General features: G+C 37.5%; 2 protein-coding genes across 3 annotated transcripts in view; both read right to left on the minus strand.

The window, feature by feature from the left end:
• The window catches only part of ChAT (Choline acetyltransferase), a 76,451-nt gene extending 56,359 nt beyond the window's left edge, over window positions 1–20,092 (minus strand). For both annotated transcript variants that reach the window (XM_031916050.2, XM_031916049.2), the window contains exon 1: window positions 19,957–20,092. The gene's annotated coding sequence lies outside the window, so the exon portion shown is untranslated. The remainder of the gene's footprint in view (window positions 1–19,956) is intronic.
• Window positions 16,841–20,091, minus strand: VAChT (Vesicular acetylcholine transporter). The gene is made up of 2 exons (XM_012485576.3): window positions 19,957–20,091; window positions 16,841–18,899 (listed from the first exon to the last, which is right to left on the minus strand). Exon 2 carries the CDS (start codon window positions 18,728–18,730, stop codon window positions 16,982–16,984), a length of 1,749 nt encoding a protein of 582 aa, XP_012341030.1. The 5' UTR covers window positions 18,731–18,899; window positions 19,957–20,091; the 3' UTR covers window positions 16,841–16,981.
• Window positions 20,093–20,401: the final 309 nt, after the last annotated feature.

Below are 20,401 nucleotides of genomic sequence, written 5' to 3' on the forward strand. Positions count from 1 at the left end.
GGGGTGCACCAGCAAGAAAATGCGAGGGGGCGTAACCCCCTCCTCCCCTCGCTCTTTATTCGCCTTTGCTCGATCACGTCCGCGGTTTTCCTTTTTCCCTCGATGAAAGAAGGAGAGAAAAAGGAAGGAATCCCTCGTTGCAACGTTAAAAGAGCGCGATCCCTCTCGAGAGATGCTCTTCTTTCGATCGATTCGACATTTCATCACGAGGAAATTTTAAATCGGATGATATTCTCATCGAGAGACTTGGATCTGTGATATACAGTTACCATTTTTAGATAATATATATATATATAGATTATTAATTTGTCTAGAATAAAGTTTAGAATAATCTAAAGCAACTGGTGCATACATCCTCTGTCGTAGAACAACAGGGTTTAACATGGAAACGTATCGGTGTCGCATTATCGCGGTTGACCACGTCAAAAACAATCCCCAATGCTCTCGAATAAATTCAACGATCCATGCAGAGCATATGGGGGAAGCGCTAATACCGTTTTATGCGATGCTTGATACCCGTAACGCAATATGGTGCCTCCTCTTCTCCTGTCTGGAGAAGAAGAAACCTCGTGATGGTGATGTCGCGCGAGAATGGTGGATGATGCTCGAGAGGGTGCATGCGTGCGACGAAACTTGCTACTTTATTCATAACGTAGGGTGGCGCGAGGAAGTATACAGGGTGTTTGAAAAAAAAGATCGAAATAGATTCTTAGAAATAATTTTCTTTCGACATTTGTTGTTTGGAATTTGCTTGTAGATTAGCATATTTGGTATCGAGTGTGAAGAAAGGATTATTATTTATCGCTTAAAACCTCTTCTGAATCGATATAAAAAGAATATTATTTTTTTTTTCAACACGCTATGCATAATCACGTCGTCGAAGATTTTCGTTCAACGTGCAATTTCAATGATTTCAATGCGAGGTTGGAAAAAGTTGCGACGAATTTTAACAAGTTTTGCACACGGAATTGGAATTGAAAGACGGGGCGAGTGGAGCATTCTTTTTTTAAACGAACAGGGATGAAAAAGTTTTGCGCTACATAAACTTTACGAAACAAAAGTTCGTAAAAACGCGTTCGAACGATTGGTGGTGTACAATTGGGGGAAATGTGGATCTTGGAATTTTTAATCATTGAAAATTTTCAACTTCTGTTTATTAACTGAGAATAGCAAAAAAGTTTCTGTTCTTAAAAATATATTAATATATTCGATTGTGAAAAATTATTGATCTCGAACGAAGGCTTACAACATATCTCCACCACGACGAAATAAAAGTCCAATTTCTGTTTGATAAGATGTTTAAATTGACAGTTTGAATAAACTGAGAAGAAAGTAGAGATCGAATGTCCGGGAAGCGTGAAACGAGCGTGCTTCCGGTTCGTGCAGCAAAGTGTTTCCTCGGCATTTCGAGGGAACCCCTTCCGTCTCATCGATAGAACGTGGAGGGTAAAGGGCAACAATGCCGTGAGCAACCACTCAAACAGTGGCCTTTGTCTGAAAATCTCACTTCAAGTTTTCCTTTCTCCTCTCTCCCCCACCCCTCCCGTTCTTTTTATACTCTTTTTCTTCTTCTTTTTTTTTTTTCTTTCTTTCTATCGTCGCTTTCCCTGACCCGAGGACACACTTTGCAAGCTCGAAGTAATTATTCAGAACACAATTCGTTTACACGAATCTTATTTTGGGGGACGAATAACGATACACGCCTGATCGTATCGAGGATATTACAAAAGAATTTTTACATTTACCGATAGATACTTGATCGATACTTGATCAAATAGGCACAATTCAATTCAAAAATTGAAGATTGACTGTAATGATTTGACTCAAACAACCCCCTTCGAGCAACCTCGTTAAAACTTACATCCTAATCCAACTTTCGTTCTAATTGGCCGTTCCACGGATTAATTCCACGATGCTCACTTTTTCGTTTCGAGACGAAGGGAAAAAAAAAAGTTTGCAAACCGAAATCGGAGGTTCTGCGGTTCCTCGGCCTCCGATGTACCAATTTCTTTCATCCTGCCGTCCCACCACCCTCTCCACGCCCCGAGACACGATCTCGTTTTATCCCCACGACCCCTTACACGATCCACGTTTGTTACGGGGGACCCTAACCACGGCTCGCCGCTGCTATCAACCGACCTCCCCTTTCCTTCCTATTTTTCGCCCTTTTCTTCTTCTTCTTCCCCCTCGAGGCTCGAGGGCGGCCAGCCTCGAGCGGGTCGGAGAGCTAGATAGGGCACGCGAGTCGCGCCGAGTGCATCATCTCTCTGGTAAGTGGATTCTGTTCTTAATGTCTCTCTCTCTCTTTCTTTCTTTCTTTCTTTCTTCGCGTGTCTCTCGGAGGCTGGATTTCTACGCGGCACGCGATGGGAAGGAAGAGGAAGGCTCGGCTAACTTTCGATGGAAAACGTCAGATACACGCAGAGTTCGTTGGAAGTATTATTAGAGGATACTCGCCGTGGTTAGCGCACGGCCTCGTTAGAGGGTTGACGATTCTTTATTTCGATGGAAGATCGAAATGGAGTTTAACGAGCGATTGGTGTTCGATGATGATGAGGAAAGAGTGAAAGAAATTTTGGAATCGGTTTGTTTCGATGCTTGAAAGAAAAAGTTATTTACAGTCGTCGAGTTTGTGAACAATTTTAAAGAAATTCTGGTTCTATGAACCAGAGATTATTGTTTTTTAATGTTAATTCAAGTTGTATAGAATTGAATATAGCGCAGAGTATTTTATCGAAGTATTTTATATTGTATATTGTTTTATTAGGGCACAATTTTATGAAAAATTGTGATATCAATTATTAAATGTATTTACTTTTCACGCGAAATGTGATAACACGATAATGTTATTCCTCTCGTTGTTTACGAATATTCAGCTCGTGCGAGATTTATTAATTAAAATAATAATAATAAAAGTAAGATTCTGATTAAAAAATTTCTTCTTTTATCGAAAGTTTCGTATGAGGAATAATTTCATTATAAAGATATCTTCTTTTTGTACTAATAAATTATAATCACAATTAACAACGAATTTCTCAAAGAACTTTCAAATAAATCTATCATGAATTAAGTCAAAAAAAATTAAATCAATTTTATATTGATATTATCAGTTTTTTTGAAGATAGACTTGTAAAAGTCAATTTCGTTTTTTTAAAATAAAATCTATTCTTCTATAAAAAAAAAAAAATAATAATAAATAATAACCACTTACATACTAAGCCAAAATGAGAAAGATATAAACTGTATGAAAGTTACAAAGATTACAAAGCCATTACATGCAATAATCATTTGCACAAATCGAGCAGAAAGGAGAAGAGGAGTAAAAAATCCATGTGTCCATTCACATCGTTGTGACACAGACAACATGTCCACAAGACAGGACGTACTACTAGCAGCTAATATCATAATATATCTTTGCAGGGCAAATTCTCCTCCTCTCCTTCACCTGAAACGATGCTCTGTCCCGCAAACTCACCCCAATAAGAGTTATACGAGGATTATTACCGCGGAAACAGATGTAGGCGTGCATCTCGAGAGCTCACCCTCCACCGTCGACTGACAATTTGTCACATCCGCGACAATGCCTCTATAACCGCCTCTCCTTCCTCGAGTGCGCGACACATCGATAAGCTTATGCTTGATAAATCGTGCGATACACCGACCGCCATTACCGGACACGAGCCACCCTTCCCACAGTTGTGACGCTATCGTAGAAATAGGATAATAGGCACGCGATCGATACATTGATACGTGTCATGGATAAGCAAAGTGTAAACAGATGATCGTAATTAAAAGCCTCTTCTGAAAGTATTTCTTTTTTTTTCTTTTTTTTTTTTTTTTTTTTTTTGTGAAACTTAACATTTAAATGGCGAAAATAAGCGTCTGTATATTTGGTGATATCACACGTGTTTAATCTCGAATGGGACTGTTATGGATCGAGGAGAGATTATTTTGTAATTGGAGTGTAATGTTGTGTTAAATGAATTTATTTTCGTCAATTTTGTTCTGAACAAAATTTCACGAATAATTTTTACAAATAGAAAAGTATAAGGGAGAATGTGTTTTATTAAAAAGAAAAAAAAAATAAAATGATAACAATTCTTCCTTGATTGTATTTATAATATTGTTATTGATTTCGCAATCAATGGAAATTGATTAAAAATGTAACGTTTGCAAAATTGAAAGAAAAAAGGTAGATATCAGAGCTCGTTTTATTATTTAAGTAATTAAGCTCGTAGCTTATAATTAAATGTATCATGTTGAATGTGGACCGTTTGATCGAGGCTTCCAGAGAAAACGTCGAGAGGCTATTCGTGTTGAAAGGCTACATCGTGCATAAAGGAAGCTTTCAGCTTTGAAATTCCGTTGGTTCAATATCGATAAAAGCAATTTGACTAATGAACTTTAACGATATACAACCATCGTGTTTGTCCTGTTCACAAAATCTATTATAAATCTATCTGAAACAAATTTTTCCCCTTAAAAATTTAACCTTTCGATTCAATTAAAAAAAAAAAAAGAAAAATTATTTCAATTAAAATTAAATTTACCGAACAAAAGATAATTAAAAGTTGTAATAATTGTGATAATTCCAATAAATGATTTCACAAAAACACAACGCAGCAAACGAAGATCGTAAACTTAGTTTTCCTCTTCGCAATTTATTTCAATTCGATAAGGTTTTGTTAAAAATTCAACGTTGATTGAATTTAATCAATCAATTATTTTCTGTTATCAATTTTGCGTTCACTAATTCACTCTATGCGAAGAATAATTTATAGCAAGATGGAGGTAAATTTGTATCGAATAGGGATGAGTATCATATCTGAGAAACGATGAGGAAGCGTGGAAACAACGCATCGACGATTTGTCATATTCTTGAACCTTTTTCCATCTAACATCGGTGCAACCCTCCTTCCTGCTCGAGTGTACGACACATCGATAAGCCTACGTTTGATAAATCGCACGATAGCCGACCGTCATTATCGAAACCCCAACCTCCTACCTCTCCTCCCCCACCTTCTTTTCGAAGAATCGAATTCTTCGTGCATCCGTGATAAAAATGTCGGACAAATAAATCCTGAATCGTAAATTTACAAGCGGAGAGTAAAGTGTGATAAATTGAATCAAAAAAAAAAAAAAAAAAAAAAGAAAAATTGGATTGGCTAAAAGAAAGTATGATCGTGTAATAAATGTTGTACAATAATATGGATTAAAGTAAATTGAATCAAGAGTTTGGAGTTTCATTCGTATTATTTAAAAATAAATGGGGGGAAAAAATTTTATTGAAACACGTTGATCAAAAATTTGTTTTTAATATCTCGATTTTATTATCGAGAATTTAAAAAAGAATTGCACGCGTGCAAGCTTTATTTATTCAAGAAAAAAGAAAAAGAAGATGAAGAACGATGGACAATGAAGATTCATAAAAACAGACGAAAAATATTCAATCATATCGAAAATTGAATCAAACAATTTTTTTTCTTCTTGTAATAAAATAGTAAAATATTAATCCTTAACTGTATCTTCAATAACGTTTTATATACTTTATCGATAAACGTGTCAATATTATCGATATATTAAAGCACAATTTTATCGAAAAATTTCATCGAAAATATAACAAATCACGTAAAAAGATATATAAAAAAAAAAAAATCTCACGAAATGAAACATACCAATATTATCGATATACTTAAAGCACAATTTTATGAAAAATTTCATCAATCAAAAATCGATCGATGCAAAACATGACAAATCATATAAAAAGATATAAAAAAAGAAAAATTCCACGAAACATGCCAATATTTGCAAAGGTTGTAAATCGATAAAACGCCTGCTTGCGTCCTCAAACTTGGTGTTAGATTATCGAGACAAGATATCCGTCGAATGTATCTGAAAGACAAACGAGCCGACAAATCGGATTCATCCGGGATGCCGGACATCAGAAAGGTATATGGCCCACCATCGAGATACGAATTACGTTTTCGCGCCCCGTCTTTCTTGCCCTTCACCGGGATATCTCTGAATCGAGCGGCTCGTTCGTCCCTTCGAGATTGGCCAGGCACGATTAATTGACAGTGGAGTCCCTTCGAGGCTCCTCGACGTGATTCGAAACGACAGCCACGAATTCCAGAGGGGGTGCGAAGAAACGCATAAAGAACGGAATGGGATGCTCGTGGAGACAGACTACTGAAAGAATGTCGTGCGTTTTTAACTTGTTGATCGGCCTTTGATCGCCTCTTCGTTAATTAGCAATTTCGAGAATTCGATTGGCAACCAAAGTTTGAAAGAAAGAAAATCGTTGGCGAGAGGAGAATCGAGTCTGAGGAACAGATAGAAAAACGAAGATATTTTTTAATATTCAATTTAAGCGATCGGATAAAGTATATCTTAAAGAATGTCTTTCTTATCTTATTTATTTAATAAATGCTGTGATAGATCGTAAGGGATTTTTATTCATTACGTTTTATGTAACCGTATTGAAAGGAACAGGTGAAAATTTTCATTGTAAAATTTCCTATACGAAAATATACAAATAAAAATAATTATGATAATTTAAAAAGATACAAGTTGAGAAGAACTGACTGAAAAATGACTATAATATTTTAAATTCGTATGTGTCTAATATTAGCTTGAGATTTTCGAGATATTTTTAATCATTTGAAATTATTGATTGAAACGTTGGAAAATGATTTATATATAATTCGTGACTTTTATCTATTTTCGAAAAATAATATCTTGCCAAGAATTTATCTTATAATTTTCATTATAGTGAAAATTGACAATCCATTACTCGGCTGATTTTATTAATCGAAAAAGTGCCAGGTGTTCCGGAAGCAATTGTCAGACGACAATATGAAAGCAAAGGCGTGAGCGGAAAAGACGAGCTGCAAAGGGAGGATGTACGGTGGCAAAAGAAACATTGATTGAGCACAGAGGGTGGCAGGTTGGTGTTGTCGAGGACCGATGAGGCGAATAATCGGATTTAGGGATTACCAACGCTCTTCGTATTGCCTGCAACACTGTTAGCTTAGCATCGTCATCGTTTTCAACCATCATTAACGCGATTAGCGACTGTGTTTCGATAATCAACGATATAACGATGATTGAAACCTTATTTCAAATCAGCAATAACGTTAATTTTTGTGTTTCTTGTCGATGATATTTTACGAATAAAAAAAAAGGAACGATTTTATGAATATGGGATTTGCAAATGTTATGTTAAAAACTTATGAAACATAGATCTGATCTTTTTACATACTCGAGGATGCATCATTTTTAAAATTTAATCCACCATGAAAAAATACCCATGTTATTATAATAATCATTAGACTACGATTTTATGTAACAAAATATATCGATATAATACAGAAAATATTAATTATATACATTAAAATTATATTTCATTATATTATACTATAAAAAAATTACAAAAAAAAAAATAAAAATTTTCTGATCAAAATCTATTCAGAGAATAGAGAAGGCCACGCCGTTGAAGTCGCTTTTTGTTTTATCCGGATATCTTAATTGGTTGCCAAGATATAAGCGCTCAAAGTTTCCATAATGCTTAAAACAGATTATGAATGGGTCCACGACTCTGTGACCTACATTTTTTTCCTGGAAATGCGTACTACGTTTTTCCAGGAATCGCGTCTGTCGCTTGTCTGCGGTTTGGGATAGGTTAGTGAGACGAGGCGCAAGGGAAAGATCCGAATAAGGGAAAAGGACGGAGATAGTAAACGATTAAAAAATTACCGTTTTCTTTAAACGACGATATCTCGGGAACCGGAAGTCGTATCGGGACAAATGAAAGAGCGTTTTAAAGGGGAAGGTTCCGCGCTTCCAACGATCGTTCACTCGTTGACCGGAAGTCATCAACTTCGGAATTATAGCGGTTCAAAGTTTTTCTAATTTTAATAGGGTTAAATAAGGCTTAAGGTAAACGATGAAAAATTATCCTTTTCTTTACACGACGATATCTCGGGAACCGGAAATGGTATCAGGACAAATGAAAGAGCGTTTTAAAGGGGAAGATTCCGCGCTTCTAATGACGTTTCATGCATCGATCAAGAGTTATTAACTTTCGAGTTATAACGATTTAAAATTTTTCTAATTTTAATAGCATGATTTTAATCGAGTTTTAAAATAAATTATGCGATATAGATATGTTTATTTCTGGAAAAATATTACTTGTGAAGATTTTGATTAATGATATATTGGGGATTTTAAATTAATAATAAAAAGTAAAATCTTTTGGAAATTTTAATCAAATTGATTCCAGTTTAATTATATATTGATATAATTAAGTAATTATTAATTAGATAATTATTAGATTGCTCGCAGATAACTATTTATTGAATAGTTCCACGTGAAAAATAATAGTTAATTGAAATTAATATAATTATTTAAAATAATTTTTAGAATATAACGATATATAATTACACCACGGCTATTCTAGGTTAAAATCTTAGACTTCGTAGCGTCACGAGCGTACGAATTCATTGAAATCATCGGTGAGTTCGTTGAAATCTCCGCGAACGTTCTCTCAAGCCCCACGCTTTCAATACTCATTCTCTTCGTAGAAAAAAATAATCGATATAAATGCTATGCACTCTAGAACGTTCGGTGATAAAATATTCCATTTGTAGTCGAACAACAGGAAACTTTTTATTTATCTTTCTCAGAAGATACGCATAAAATATTTTATATTCGACGAAACGAGCGAAAGAGGCAAATATAAGGATAACATAAGAAGTTGTTTAAAATTATTAATATTCTACTATAATTAATTAATTATTTCCAATAACATCAAAAATCTTCGTTCAATTCAAAAATGCGATTTAAAATTATATACTTCAAGTGAAAGAAATTGATCGAAATAATTATATATCCAAATATATATTTTTGAAATTCTGATAAAAAGAAATATATACGCTCCTAATTGTACCTGTAATAATTCTTAAAATATTATAAATAAAATCATCTATGAATTCCATTAAATTCTATAAATACAATAGATTTAAAAAAATAATAATAACAATTAAATATATTAATCTTTCTTTTATTCCTATTATATATAATATTCACAACTTGAACAGTGTAACCGCGCACGCAGCAAGAAACAAAACGAGAGAATTAATCTTGCTCGCTCGAAAATATTCGTGCGAAATCTCAGTGGCGAGGCAAGGTTAAAAATAAAAGGAGATCGATACCCTTGTCTCTGAGAAACGACGAGAGCAAGGGTGGAATAACTTTAATGTGGGGCAGGCATGCGATAGGTGAAACAACACCTTGAATTGCCAACCCTGACAGGTTGGTAACGATCGATATCGCCAGATATATCGATATTATTTAAGCCTAATTACCCCCGCGTAGATCGATATCTCGCGATATCCACAGCCACTCGAATATCCAGGGGAGTTTCCAGCCAGGATATACACGCGCCGACCCTCCTGAATGCCTCCTGAACGCACCCCAATCGATGTCCCTACCCTCGCCTGGCCGCTCCCTAATATAAATATTATTACAGTTTGATGGGGTTAGGTTGACATTGGGCCCCGCAGACATCCCATCAATGCGTTCTCGCCTCCCTCTTCCGCTCTTTATACCTTCTTTTTCATTAGGCCCGAATTCCTCTCGGCGCGTGCCGCCGCTTTTCTACGGGGCTTTAAGCGGGCGGGAACACCGTGGAAAGTCGTTTAAATATTTCATCGACGCCGGGCAGTTCCGACGACGAGGAAAGGAGCTGGAGCTGAGATGACGTTGGGATTTTTTTAAGAAAATTTGAAAGAAATGGTGAATTTTGCCAGGTGGAAATTGAAATAATGTTGAAATTTTATCGCGAAGGAATTTTGAAGTTGATGATTGAATGTCGAAATTTTCTTATTTTGAAGGGATTTTTATTTAATCTGGCGGAGAATTTTAACGAGGTATAAAGTTGAAATAATATTGAAATTTTCTATTCAGCAGAGAAATTTTGAAAAAAGAATGTGGGGAAAAAATTTTCATAGATATTGAGATAATGGAGGAATTTTTTTATCGTGCAAAATTTCTTTTTATTCTAAAAGAATTTTTAATCTGGTAGAAAATTTTGCGAGGTAGAAATTTAAATAATAAATGGAGGGAAATTTTAGAGATAAAAGTGGAAATAATATTTATGTTTCTGATATAATGTTGAAATTATTTTATCGTGAAAGAATTTTTAAGATGGAAGAGAATTTTCTGCAATAAAAATTGAAATAATATTGAAATTTCCTGGTGATGAAGAAATGTTTGATTTGAAAGAAAATTTTGCAGATTATTAATATTAATTTTAAAATCAATTTTTAAAATAACAAATTAAAATATCACGTTTAATTCGTATAGCGAAGAAATTTTTAATTCTGATGATTATTGACTTTAAAATCCATTTTTATGTTAATTAAATAAAACGAAGTAACTCGAGCTATTCGTTTTTCATTTTAGTATTATTTATAACATTTCACGACAAATTTTGAGAAAATAAAAATAAATCTTTCTTATAAAAAAAAAAAATAATTAATAAATATTAAAATTTCAATACTGAAAATTGTTCAAGATAATATAATGTAATAATATAATCTGATAAACGTTAATCGATCCTTGGCATAGAAATATCGTCGTGTAACGAGAATTAAACGAGGATTTTCTAATAATTTATTCATACGTCTATTATTCTCTTTGGCTAAATATCAAATCTAAAATGATCAATATCGATAAATATTAATGCATACTAAATTTTGCTCAAGTGATGTATATATTTATAGAATATCAAATTTTTTTAATATTGTCAAATTTCATTCAACGAATGAAATTTTTTTCTTTATATTTTTAATATATATACACAACGTATCGATATATTCACAAAACTCTTTAAAGGATCGAGTTAAGAGCAAGCAAGAAAAATATCGTTCGAATCTCATCGAGCACAAAACAATCCACTTCTATCTCCATCTCGCTTCATCTAAACTTATAAACTTAAATCGTCCATAATAAATAAATCCCAACCAACACTTTTAGCCTCGATCTTTCGAAAATCGATTCCGCATCAGCGTTAATCGTCTCCCAATATAACATCACAAAGCATATATATATCAATGAAGAGAATCGAAAACGAAATCCTTCCATCGATTCTTTTTTTTTTTTTTTTATTCAATCAATCAACAACTGCTCTCGCTGCGAGTTAACCGCAACATTATATCGACGATACATTATGGACAACGTTTTCAACGCAATCAACGAATCCATTCAGAAACGATATGATAAAACGATCGCTACGGAACTAATTATAAATGGTCATCGACGTGTCAAAGAGCACAACTCATGATATTCTTCGGTAACAATGACATCTTTAATAACCGGTTCAACAACAATACAGGTATCATCATGGGTTTCAAGTAAACCGCGCATACTCTATACTTGATTCCTCGAAATATACATACATACATGTGTGTGTGTGTGTGTGTGTGTGTATGTGTGCGCGTTTTCCTTTTTCCATTCAGTTCACCGTCCTCCACTTTCGCTTCTTCGCCCCGTTTCTTCTTCGTTTATACTCGTGTTTCATTATATCTTGTGTGATACCGGTGTGTACTCGTTAATGTGTGCACGTGCGCGATTTACGTGTCATCGTGTGTATATGCACGCCGGAAGTGCAGGCGTAATTTGGTGATCTTTCAGTTGCGACACAATTCTCCCCTCCTTTCTTTCTTTTTTTTTTAAACCAGAAGCGCGATCCCTCTTTATATCACGCAACACAATGCATTGTGCGAGGACATGTCGTATTAGATTGACGCAAGGATAATAGAAGTTCCCTTCTTCTTATTCTTTTTCCATTACGAAGAATTATCACGAATATAATAAGCCCCTATATAATTAATTAGTTAAGCTGCGGCGGTTTTCAACATCAAAAATACGTTATTAATTTTCGTTAAGATTCGTTTCGTGATACGATAAAGAGAAGGAAATGGATATTGTTATAAAACGTGGCATGGTTTTCTTCACAGCACACCCTGTATACGTGGATCTAGGACACGGTTAAATGCTTTCTCGGAATCATGGATTGGAGCAAAGATCGAATCGCAACGATTTTTCCTTCCAGCATTACGGCAAATATGTATAACTTCGAAATAGAAACTCCCATTAATTTTGCATCAATCCAACCTTCTCAATTTACTTTTCTTCTTCTTCTTTCTTTCTTTCGCGCAGCGTTCCGTTCTCGAAAATTCTGTTCCGCCCAAGAAAGGTAACGAAACACCTGATCTTCCAATCTCACGTTTTAATTTATATCTCTATAATCCTCCCTTTTTCTCCTTTTATCTATTTATTTATTCGCTTCGTGTTCGCGCATTCATATCACTCGGCCTCGTGCTATTCACCACACGCACAATCGTATATATAATACACATAGGCGAGATGATAATACTCGTAAGTTAATATTATTATTATTATTATTATTACGCAGGTCCCTCGTATGGAAAAAGGGAAAGATATCGCTATGATAATTTGTTTTTTTTTTTCCTTTTCTCTTTTTGCATTATATTATATTAAGCGCGCGGGCGCGTGAGAGAAACGTATTTACAACAAACGAGAAAGAAAAAAGCTGCCGAGCCCGCGCGATTTAACACGTTTATTAGGTACGTAAATATATATATACATATATGTATATGTGTATTATTTACGCGTATGTGTACAACATTGCGATGTAAAGGTACACACAACGTCGATAGTTATCGTTTCCTTTTACTGATCGATTTTCCGACGTAATATAAAATGTTCGTTTGGACGTTCTTCATCGTTTAAACAATGATAATAATATTTCTTTGCAGCAGATATATCCGAGTCGACACTTTTTTCAATGAATAATTTTTTAATAAATAAATTTATAATTCTATCCGATCAATTTCAATATTGTTTTTTTGTTTTATAGATAGAGGATATTAAAAATATTTTCGTTTCGTTGAACGAATTATATACCAAGAATAGCGAACACTTCATATTATCGAAATGAAATAAAATTTCTTCTATGTATATACGTATGTATGTATAAGATTATTATATGTATAGAACAATTACTTGCATATATAATATATAAATATATCGCCTGTATAATATTATATTAATGTTACATGTACAACGTGTAACACGATATATAATATTATACACGTGTGTGTTATGATACAGTACGATATTAAATTATACATAAAGAATGTACTATATATATATATATATTTATATACGCAGAGAACGAGTGTAGAGAAGTATTAGAATTTCTACAGTTCTACGCATATTCCTATTCTACCTACATTATTACGAAAAAATAGGAAAAATATTCGTTGTACTATGCGACGATGCTAACGAACGATATTTAAAAAAAAAAAAAAAAAAAAAACTCTTGTGCAGTGAACATAAATTATATCTTTATCTTAAGAGGCTTGCCAACGCTTGCTCGTTTATTATTTATCATTTACAATATACTCTATATACGAAGGATATAAATATTCCGATACTTCTGCTACAACAATCTCTGCCCGTCGTACTTTATTATAGATATATTTAAACAGTTTGCAATGTTTAACTGTAACGTATGTACAACACACACTCATCGTAGAAAATTCTAGAATGATCGATCGATAATTGAAAATATTGAAAAGGAAAGAGGCATTTTTTTTTTCTTCCTTTCTTTTTTCTTTTTTTTTTTTTTTTTTTTTGCAATGTAACATTAACAAAACAATTACGTTACGTATCACGATTTCATGAGTAGGGAAATCAGCTTTGTTTCATCGATAACGATCGTCGACGTTGCTTTATTTTATTTAATGCTAAAGATCGATTTATTAAATAGAGGCCAGCTCGTAGAAACGAAATCATCAATGCGAGTGTATACAAGATGTGTCGTGGGCAAGAGTGAAATTATTGATAAGTGGAATGGGAGGAAAAGTTAAAAGCAAAAGTTGTAAGATTATTATTAAAAAAAATCTTAAAAAATAATAACATATAAATTAATCTCGCTTTCTTTTCTTCGATTCATTTTTCATACGCTCGTCGAAAAATGACGCCAAATTTCGAAAAAACATAATTTTTAAGACGAATCCACAAAATATTGCCCACGTTATCACGAAATCTCCTCTATATTTATATATATATATATATATGTATGTATATAATTATCTTATTATCACGAGATAAAATTTTCGTCTCTGCTAACGATCGAACGGAAAAAAAAAAAAAAACGGAAAATCTGCGATCGCCTACACCGCAAAGTACGAGGTAATCCTAACTTTCCTACCGCGCCGCTTTCACTCGAGTGTAGCAATACACACATTTATCGAGGTTAGGGACGATCTAGGTACGATTTGCGTTACGAATTTTCACGAGAACGAGGAGGGAGGGGAAGGGAGAGGGTAAAAACTCGAAAGTTCAGGCACTGTAAAACTCAAAGCACTCACGACGACATTTCGAAGGATGCGACGAACGAACAGCGTTCAAGGATTTTCACCGTTTCCTGGAACCGATGCGATTCTTTTTTCTATTCTTCTTCGATTCATCATTGAATTACTCTGAAATGCAGCTGAATCGTGCAACAATAGAATCGACCGAATCATCTTCCAATATCGAATTCTTTTTAATCGACGCATCAGCGAATCCAATGAACCGTTTCGAAAGCCTTGGGCTGATCGCTTGCACCGTTTCCGCCGGGAATCGTCCAATTTTTACGAATCGCGCGCCGACGACACGAATTTTCGTTTATCGCTCGCGGCATCTCTGAGTATTGACGAGTAGGTACGAAAATGCGATTTCGACACGAGCGTAAAATTTAACGAGCCTCTTAAATTTTTGTTTCCTTTCTTTCTTCAACATCTTTCCTTTATATTTCTAACGATTTCTCCTTCAACGAGATCCCCATTGAGATTGAACGATTTATGAAAAAGCGAGTCGAATTATTATACGATTTATACGAAATTTGGATATTGGTACCGGTTATTATAATTTTTTCTTATGCTTTCTTAAGCTTTTCAAACGAAAAGAATCGCGATTGAAATTAAAGATAAATATGAATGCGACGAACATTGTGAATGGGATTAATTTAACGAGAAGAAAAAGAAATGAGTATAATCGATACAAATATCCCAGAGGTTGAAGCTGCGAATGATGGAGGTGTAATTTTCGAGAAAACAATTTCGAAGGACTCGTGAAGCTTTACGTATCGAATCTCTAACGCATCATAGTTAAATAGTTAAATATGCATATATGTATGTACATAATACGTAATAGGAATACGTGTTAGGGCTACGTAATTATCTAAATATTGCACGATTCTCCATCAAATCGAATCAAACGAACGAGATTCGAACGGAACCCTACGTACAAAACTAAGTTCATAAAAATACACATGATATGTATCATCCTCGAGATATGACCACTATCATTTATCAATGATGACAAAGATTTCTGAAAAAATTCTAAACCGAGCTAAGCTAACCAACTAATAAATGTAATAGTCCTCTAAATACATCTCATTCGATACTCGTTAAAAATTATAAATATCAAACTGTATAAAATTTCTGATTACAACGATTCAACGATTCAAATCAATCGAAAAAAATTCCTTAAGCCTTTCCCTAAGATCAACGGTATTAAAGCTATCAACTATGACGATAAACAATGCTTAATAAAGAATCAAAAATATCGACCATGATATGGAGATGTGATTATGGATATTAATTAATTCGCAACAGTATCGATATACATCGCACATTAGGAGAGAGGCTTATGCAGCCCCGCCCCCCCTCTTACACACGTCATCTATACAATTATCTACGTGAAAGCCTCCATAGCTGCTAATTTGTCGCCTTAATTAGTGATATGCTTGCTTCCGTTTTCAGCAATTGAAACACGAACGAAAAAAAGGAATAAAAACTAAACGATTTTGCCGATCTTTGGTGGCAAATACGCAAATACGAAGGCCCTTGCTGAGGAGAAGCCTCCGTTGCGACTGTGTGTCCTTCTTCTTCTTCTTCTTCTTCTTCTTCTTCTTCTTCTTCTTCTTCTTCTTCTTCTTCTTCTTCTTCTTAAATTCGATCCTTGACATTTATTCTATTATGATGATATTCTATTATTTCTCTTTCGTTCATTTCGTTTCATCGAAATGTCACGCTCCTCTCCTATGTGTCGATATGTACGTCATGTTTCCAATCGCACGATGACGATTTCGTTTAAATATCCTCGATATTTCTCCGACTATAGCTATCCATTTGCTATGCGACATGCTTCTTCTCGATTTCGCCGTTTTCGAAAGAATTTGCAAAATTCTGCGTTGTGTCGTCTATCGCATCCGTTTCTCTCTTCAAAAAATAAAATTCGAGTATGAGAGGGAAAGAGGAAGAGATATTGATCAACAGTTTTCACACCGATGATTTATCGATCGTAAAAAAGAAACGTAGGGATAATTTATTATTAAAAGGATCGAAAGTGAATTAAAATACATAAAAAAAAAAAAAAGAAAGAAATCTCTTCACAAAGTGTACAAACACTCGTCTTTTTCAATCGATATTTTCAATCTTTAATTTCGAATCAAGAAACGTAAGAACGACACACTAATCAGCAAGAACGGTCACTACCACTTCGTGTTGAATATCGAAGTAACCGTTCTCGAAAGTAGTCGTCTGTTTCGATAACGATCACGCGAGGACGACCGAGGCGAGTCGGTGCACTTGTTGATAAAAATCACAGAAAGAGAACAAGAGGACTCGTCGTTGCTTTCGTAAAATGCTCGAGATAAAGATAGAGACGAAGAGAGAGAGAGAGAGAGAGAGAGAGAGAGAGAGAGAGAGAGAGGATCGTCGATACTTAATGCGAGGGATAATTTATATTCTTGACAAGTGGAAGCCTATCTCGAAGACTATTTCGCGATATTTCGTGACGGCGTGCATAATCCGATGACGAATCCAATCACGACGAATCAGCATTAATACATCCCTTGCCTGAACGGATTGCTATCGCCGGAGGCTTTCTGATCGACATTGCCTGGCCTCCTGAACGGATTCACATCTACTTGGCCTCCAGCCTGGGGCTCTTGCCCGTACGGTCTCTGCTGGGAGTACGCCGTGGGCTGTTGGTAATTGGCCGGTTGTTGCTCGTACATAGGCGGTTGCTCGTAACCGGTAGAAGGCTGCGTGTATCCCGCCGCGTTAATATTCTGCCCGTATCCGCTCTGATCGTAATTCTGGCCGGTTTGGTAATTTTGATCGTAACCTTGATCCACGTTCGTCTCCATACGCGTCTGGTTCAAATGGTTGCCCACCTCGCCCGAGAGGGGCCTCTGCTCCTGCAACACGTACGTCTGATACTCTTTGTCGGGTGGGTTTTGCATGAGGACGTCGGCCTCGTCCTGGAACGGCTTGAAATCGTAGATGTGCCTCAAGTAAACGAGCACGGGGGCGTAGAGGAGGTTGGAGAAGGCTATGCCAACGTTGAGGGCCGTGAAACCGATCGCCTCGACGACGCCACCAGCTATGATAGGCCCCACAGCGTACGCCACGCTGTACGAGATGTCGGCTATGGCGTATATGCTGCCGTAGACCGAGACGTATCTCACGTCGACCAGATAGCCCAGAGTGGGCAGGAGCGCGGTGTCGATCAACGCTATACCGAAACAGATGCCGCACAACGGGATCATGAGGGCGCCGTAGCTGCTGCAGAACGGTATGATGAAGCAGCACATGCCCTCCAAAGCTAGGCCGGAGGCGGCCATCAGCCACTGCTGTTGGGGATACTGCTTGGCCATCTTGACGGTGATCATCACGCCGAACACGTGGGGGAAGAACGCCGGCAACCAGATCATCCCCATTTTCCAATTGTCCCGGGTTATGTTGTCCTCCATCCACAGGGAGATGGTCGGCTCGAGGAAGGCCAACGCGACGTTCGACATCATCAGGGCGCCCGCGCATACGGCTATGTACGGGTCCATGAGGAGCCGCCAGATCGGTATCGTTTGGCGCGTCTCCCCCTGCCTCTGCTTCACCTGCTCCTTGATCGGCTTCATCACGAGGAGGAGCATCACGCCGTCGGCCAGACTGATGAAAGCAAGGATCAGGAAGGGGACCTCTTTGCCCGCGAATTGGTAGAGGGCGCCGCCGAACGGTGGCGCCACCAGGCAGCCGAAACTGATGAAGGCCAAGGCGATGCCGAGGGCCTTCGATCGTTCAGCCTCCTCCGTGTAGCGGTCGGCGATCATGGCCAGGCCGCTGGTGTCGGCGAACGCGGAGCCGACGCCCTGCAGGCTTCTCGCGAAGAAGAGGACCCCGTAGCTCCGCCCGCACGCGAAAACGGCGGTTGACAGGAACATGATGCAGAGCCCTATCATCATGGGTATGTCGTAACCGATCCTGTCTATCAGCGCGCCCGAGAACGGGTTCACCATCAGCTGTACTATGGCCTTCGAGGCGAACAACACCCCCGTGGCTGAATCTTGGCCGTGGTGGGACGGCGCCCCCGTCGTGTTCGACTCTTCCTCGACGTCGCCGAACGCGCCCACGTACTTCAGGTAATCGGGTATGATAGGCACTATCACCATGTAAAGCATGTTGTCGAGCAGCAACGCTATCGAAACGATAATCAGTACCAACTTTCGCTGAGCCTTCGGCTCCTGCAACTTGGCCCACACTATCTCCTTGAGCTCGCTCAGCTCAATGTTGAGTATCGGTATGGTCGTCATGGTGGCGGCCGGTATCTAGGTATATCCTTTTAACAGAGCAGGGACGTCCTCCTCGGTGTCTAGCGAGAGGGACTAAATCACGCGATCACTTGATGCGACCTCGGGAGTGATCGTGACGAAGGAATCGTCGCGATTGGGGCGGCGCGCATCAGGCCGGGCCGGGGGTAACCTACAACAGATCACCGAATTGGCACGGTTAACTCGAAATCGAAATCATCGCGCGGACATGTTTGTTTTACCGATATATACTTTTTCTTTCTTCCTTTTTCTCTTTAATCTAGCTTTGCTAATCGATTCGACGTTTCCGATATATAGCGAAAGAATTCTCGTTTCTTTTTCCTCTTTTTTTCGAGAAATCGGAGAAAGAAAGGGGAGCCCTGACCCGGCCTGATCGGTTTTCCACCGATTCGTTCAAACCCCAAAACCGACGCGACTTTTCGCGATCGTCGAGTGTGTCGATCATCTTCGTGCATCGATGATTTCGTTTGTCGCTCGTTGTTTCTCGTCATCAACGCGTGCAGTCGATTTCCTTCGCTTGTGGCGGGTACAGAAGTGAACATGACACCGGGTGGAGGCTCCCCCTCGACAAGGCAGCACGATCTGTATACCTAGGCTACCTATGCCTGGTACTGCGTATCGTGTTACGAAGAGATAAAAACACGGGGGTCTCGAAACGAGGGTGAAGGTCGAGTTGGTGTGTATGGCTTTATTCTATAAATGGGGCGCGTGGTAATTAATTCAACGAACCTTGCTGGTCAAGGAAAGAAAACACGATGGGAAAAAACAAATCTTATTTATCGATATATCTCGAATTTTTCGTTCAAAAATGAAACGATGCAAAATCATAAAAATTGATTTTCCATCCATGATTCAAAGTGTATACGAATAACAGTCGACAAGAGAAGAAACAAAGTGTTCCAAACTGTATTACACATATATTTAACGCGTATTGTTTAAAATAAAGAAGATGTAAATTAGTCATTGATCAAGCGTTGTATCTCCGCCGAGAATAGAACGGATCAATTATTTCCGTTGAAACGATTCATTCGGTAAACTGACATCCCTCCAAACATCGTTCGATGCGTGTCCGCACCCTCGTTTATTAATTACGATGACTGGTCGCCGCGCGGGGACGCCGCTTAACTTCGTCAACGATCGTAACGAGGGCCTCCATGGACGTGCACGAGGGGAGGGCGCTGTGGACCGGGGAAAATTCGTAAACTTACCGGAGTTATTGGCGAATTTCTGCCTGAGGGAAGTGGCGAGGCGTTGGGGACCCGCCAAACTAGGAAGTCCGGCGAACAAACTGCTCAGTTTGGAGGCGACGTCCGGTCCGACCTCGGCCCTCGAGCCGTTCACCGACTCCTTAGCTTCTTGCGTCCCCGGGCCCTCCACCTTTTCAGCCGAATTTCTAACCGAGCCTGAAACAAATATCGTTCGCACAATTATTCGATTATTCGAGAGGGGAAATATAACAACACGTGGAATTGTGCATCCCAATGAAAGCTGAGCGATGAAACTGTGCGAATTACTTGCAACAATCTAAGTAGTGTATTCGTATAAAGAAAAAGAATTTCGATCAAATGCCGGTTCTAGACTGGTACAATTTCAAGATATAAAAATTATTTCGCGTATTTCTTTTGTTCTTCGTTTTTGTAACACTTGCGTTAA

Source organism: Apis florea, unplaced genomic scaffold (genome assembly GCF_048593485.1).
Source record: "Apis florea isolate Af1SG1 unplaced genomic scaffold, ASM4859348v1 contig_3170_pilon, whole genome shotgun sequence".
NCBI classification, from domain to species: Eukaryota; Metazoa; Arthropoda; class Insecta; order Hymenoptera; family Apidae; genus Apis; species Apis florea.

Bases quoted from the DNA above. Each gene is read 5' to 3' on its own strand.
- VAChT (XM_012485576.3), bottom strand. From the start codon at position 18,730: ATGACGACCATACCGATACTCAACATTGAGCTGAGCGAGCTCAAGGAG.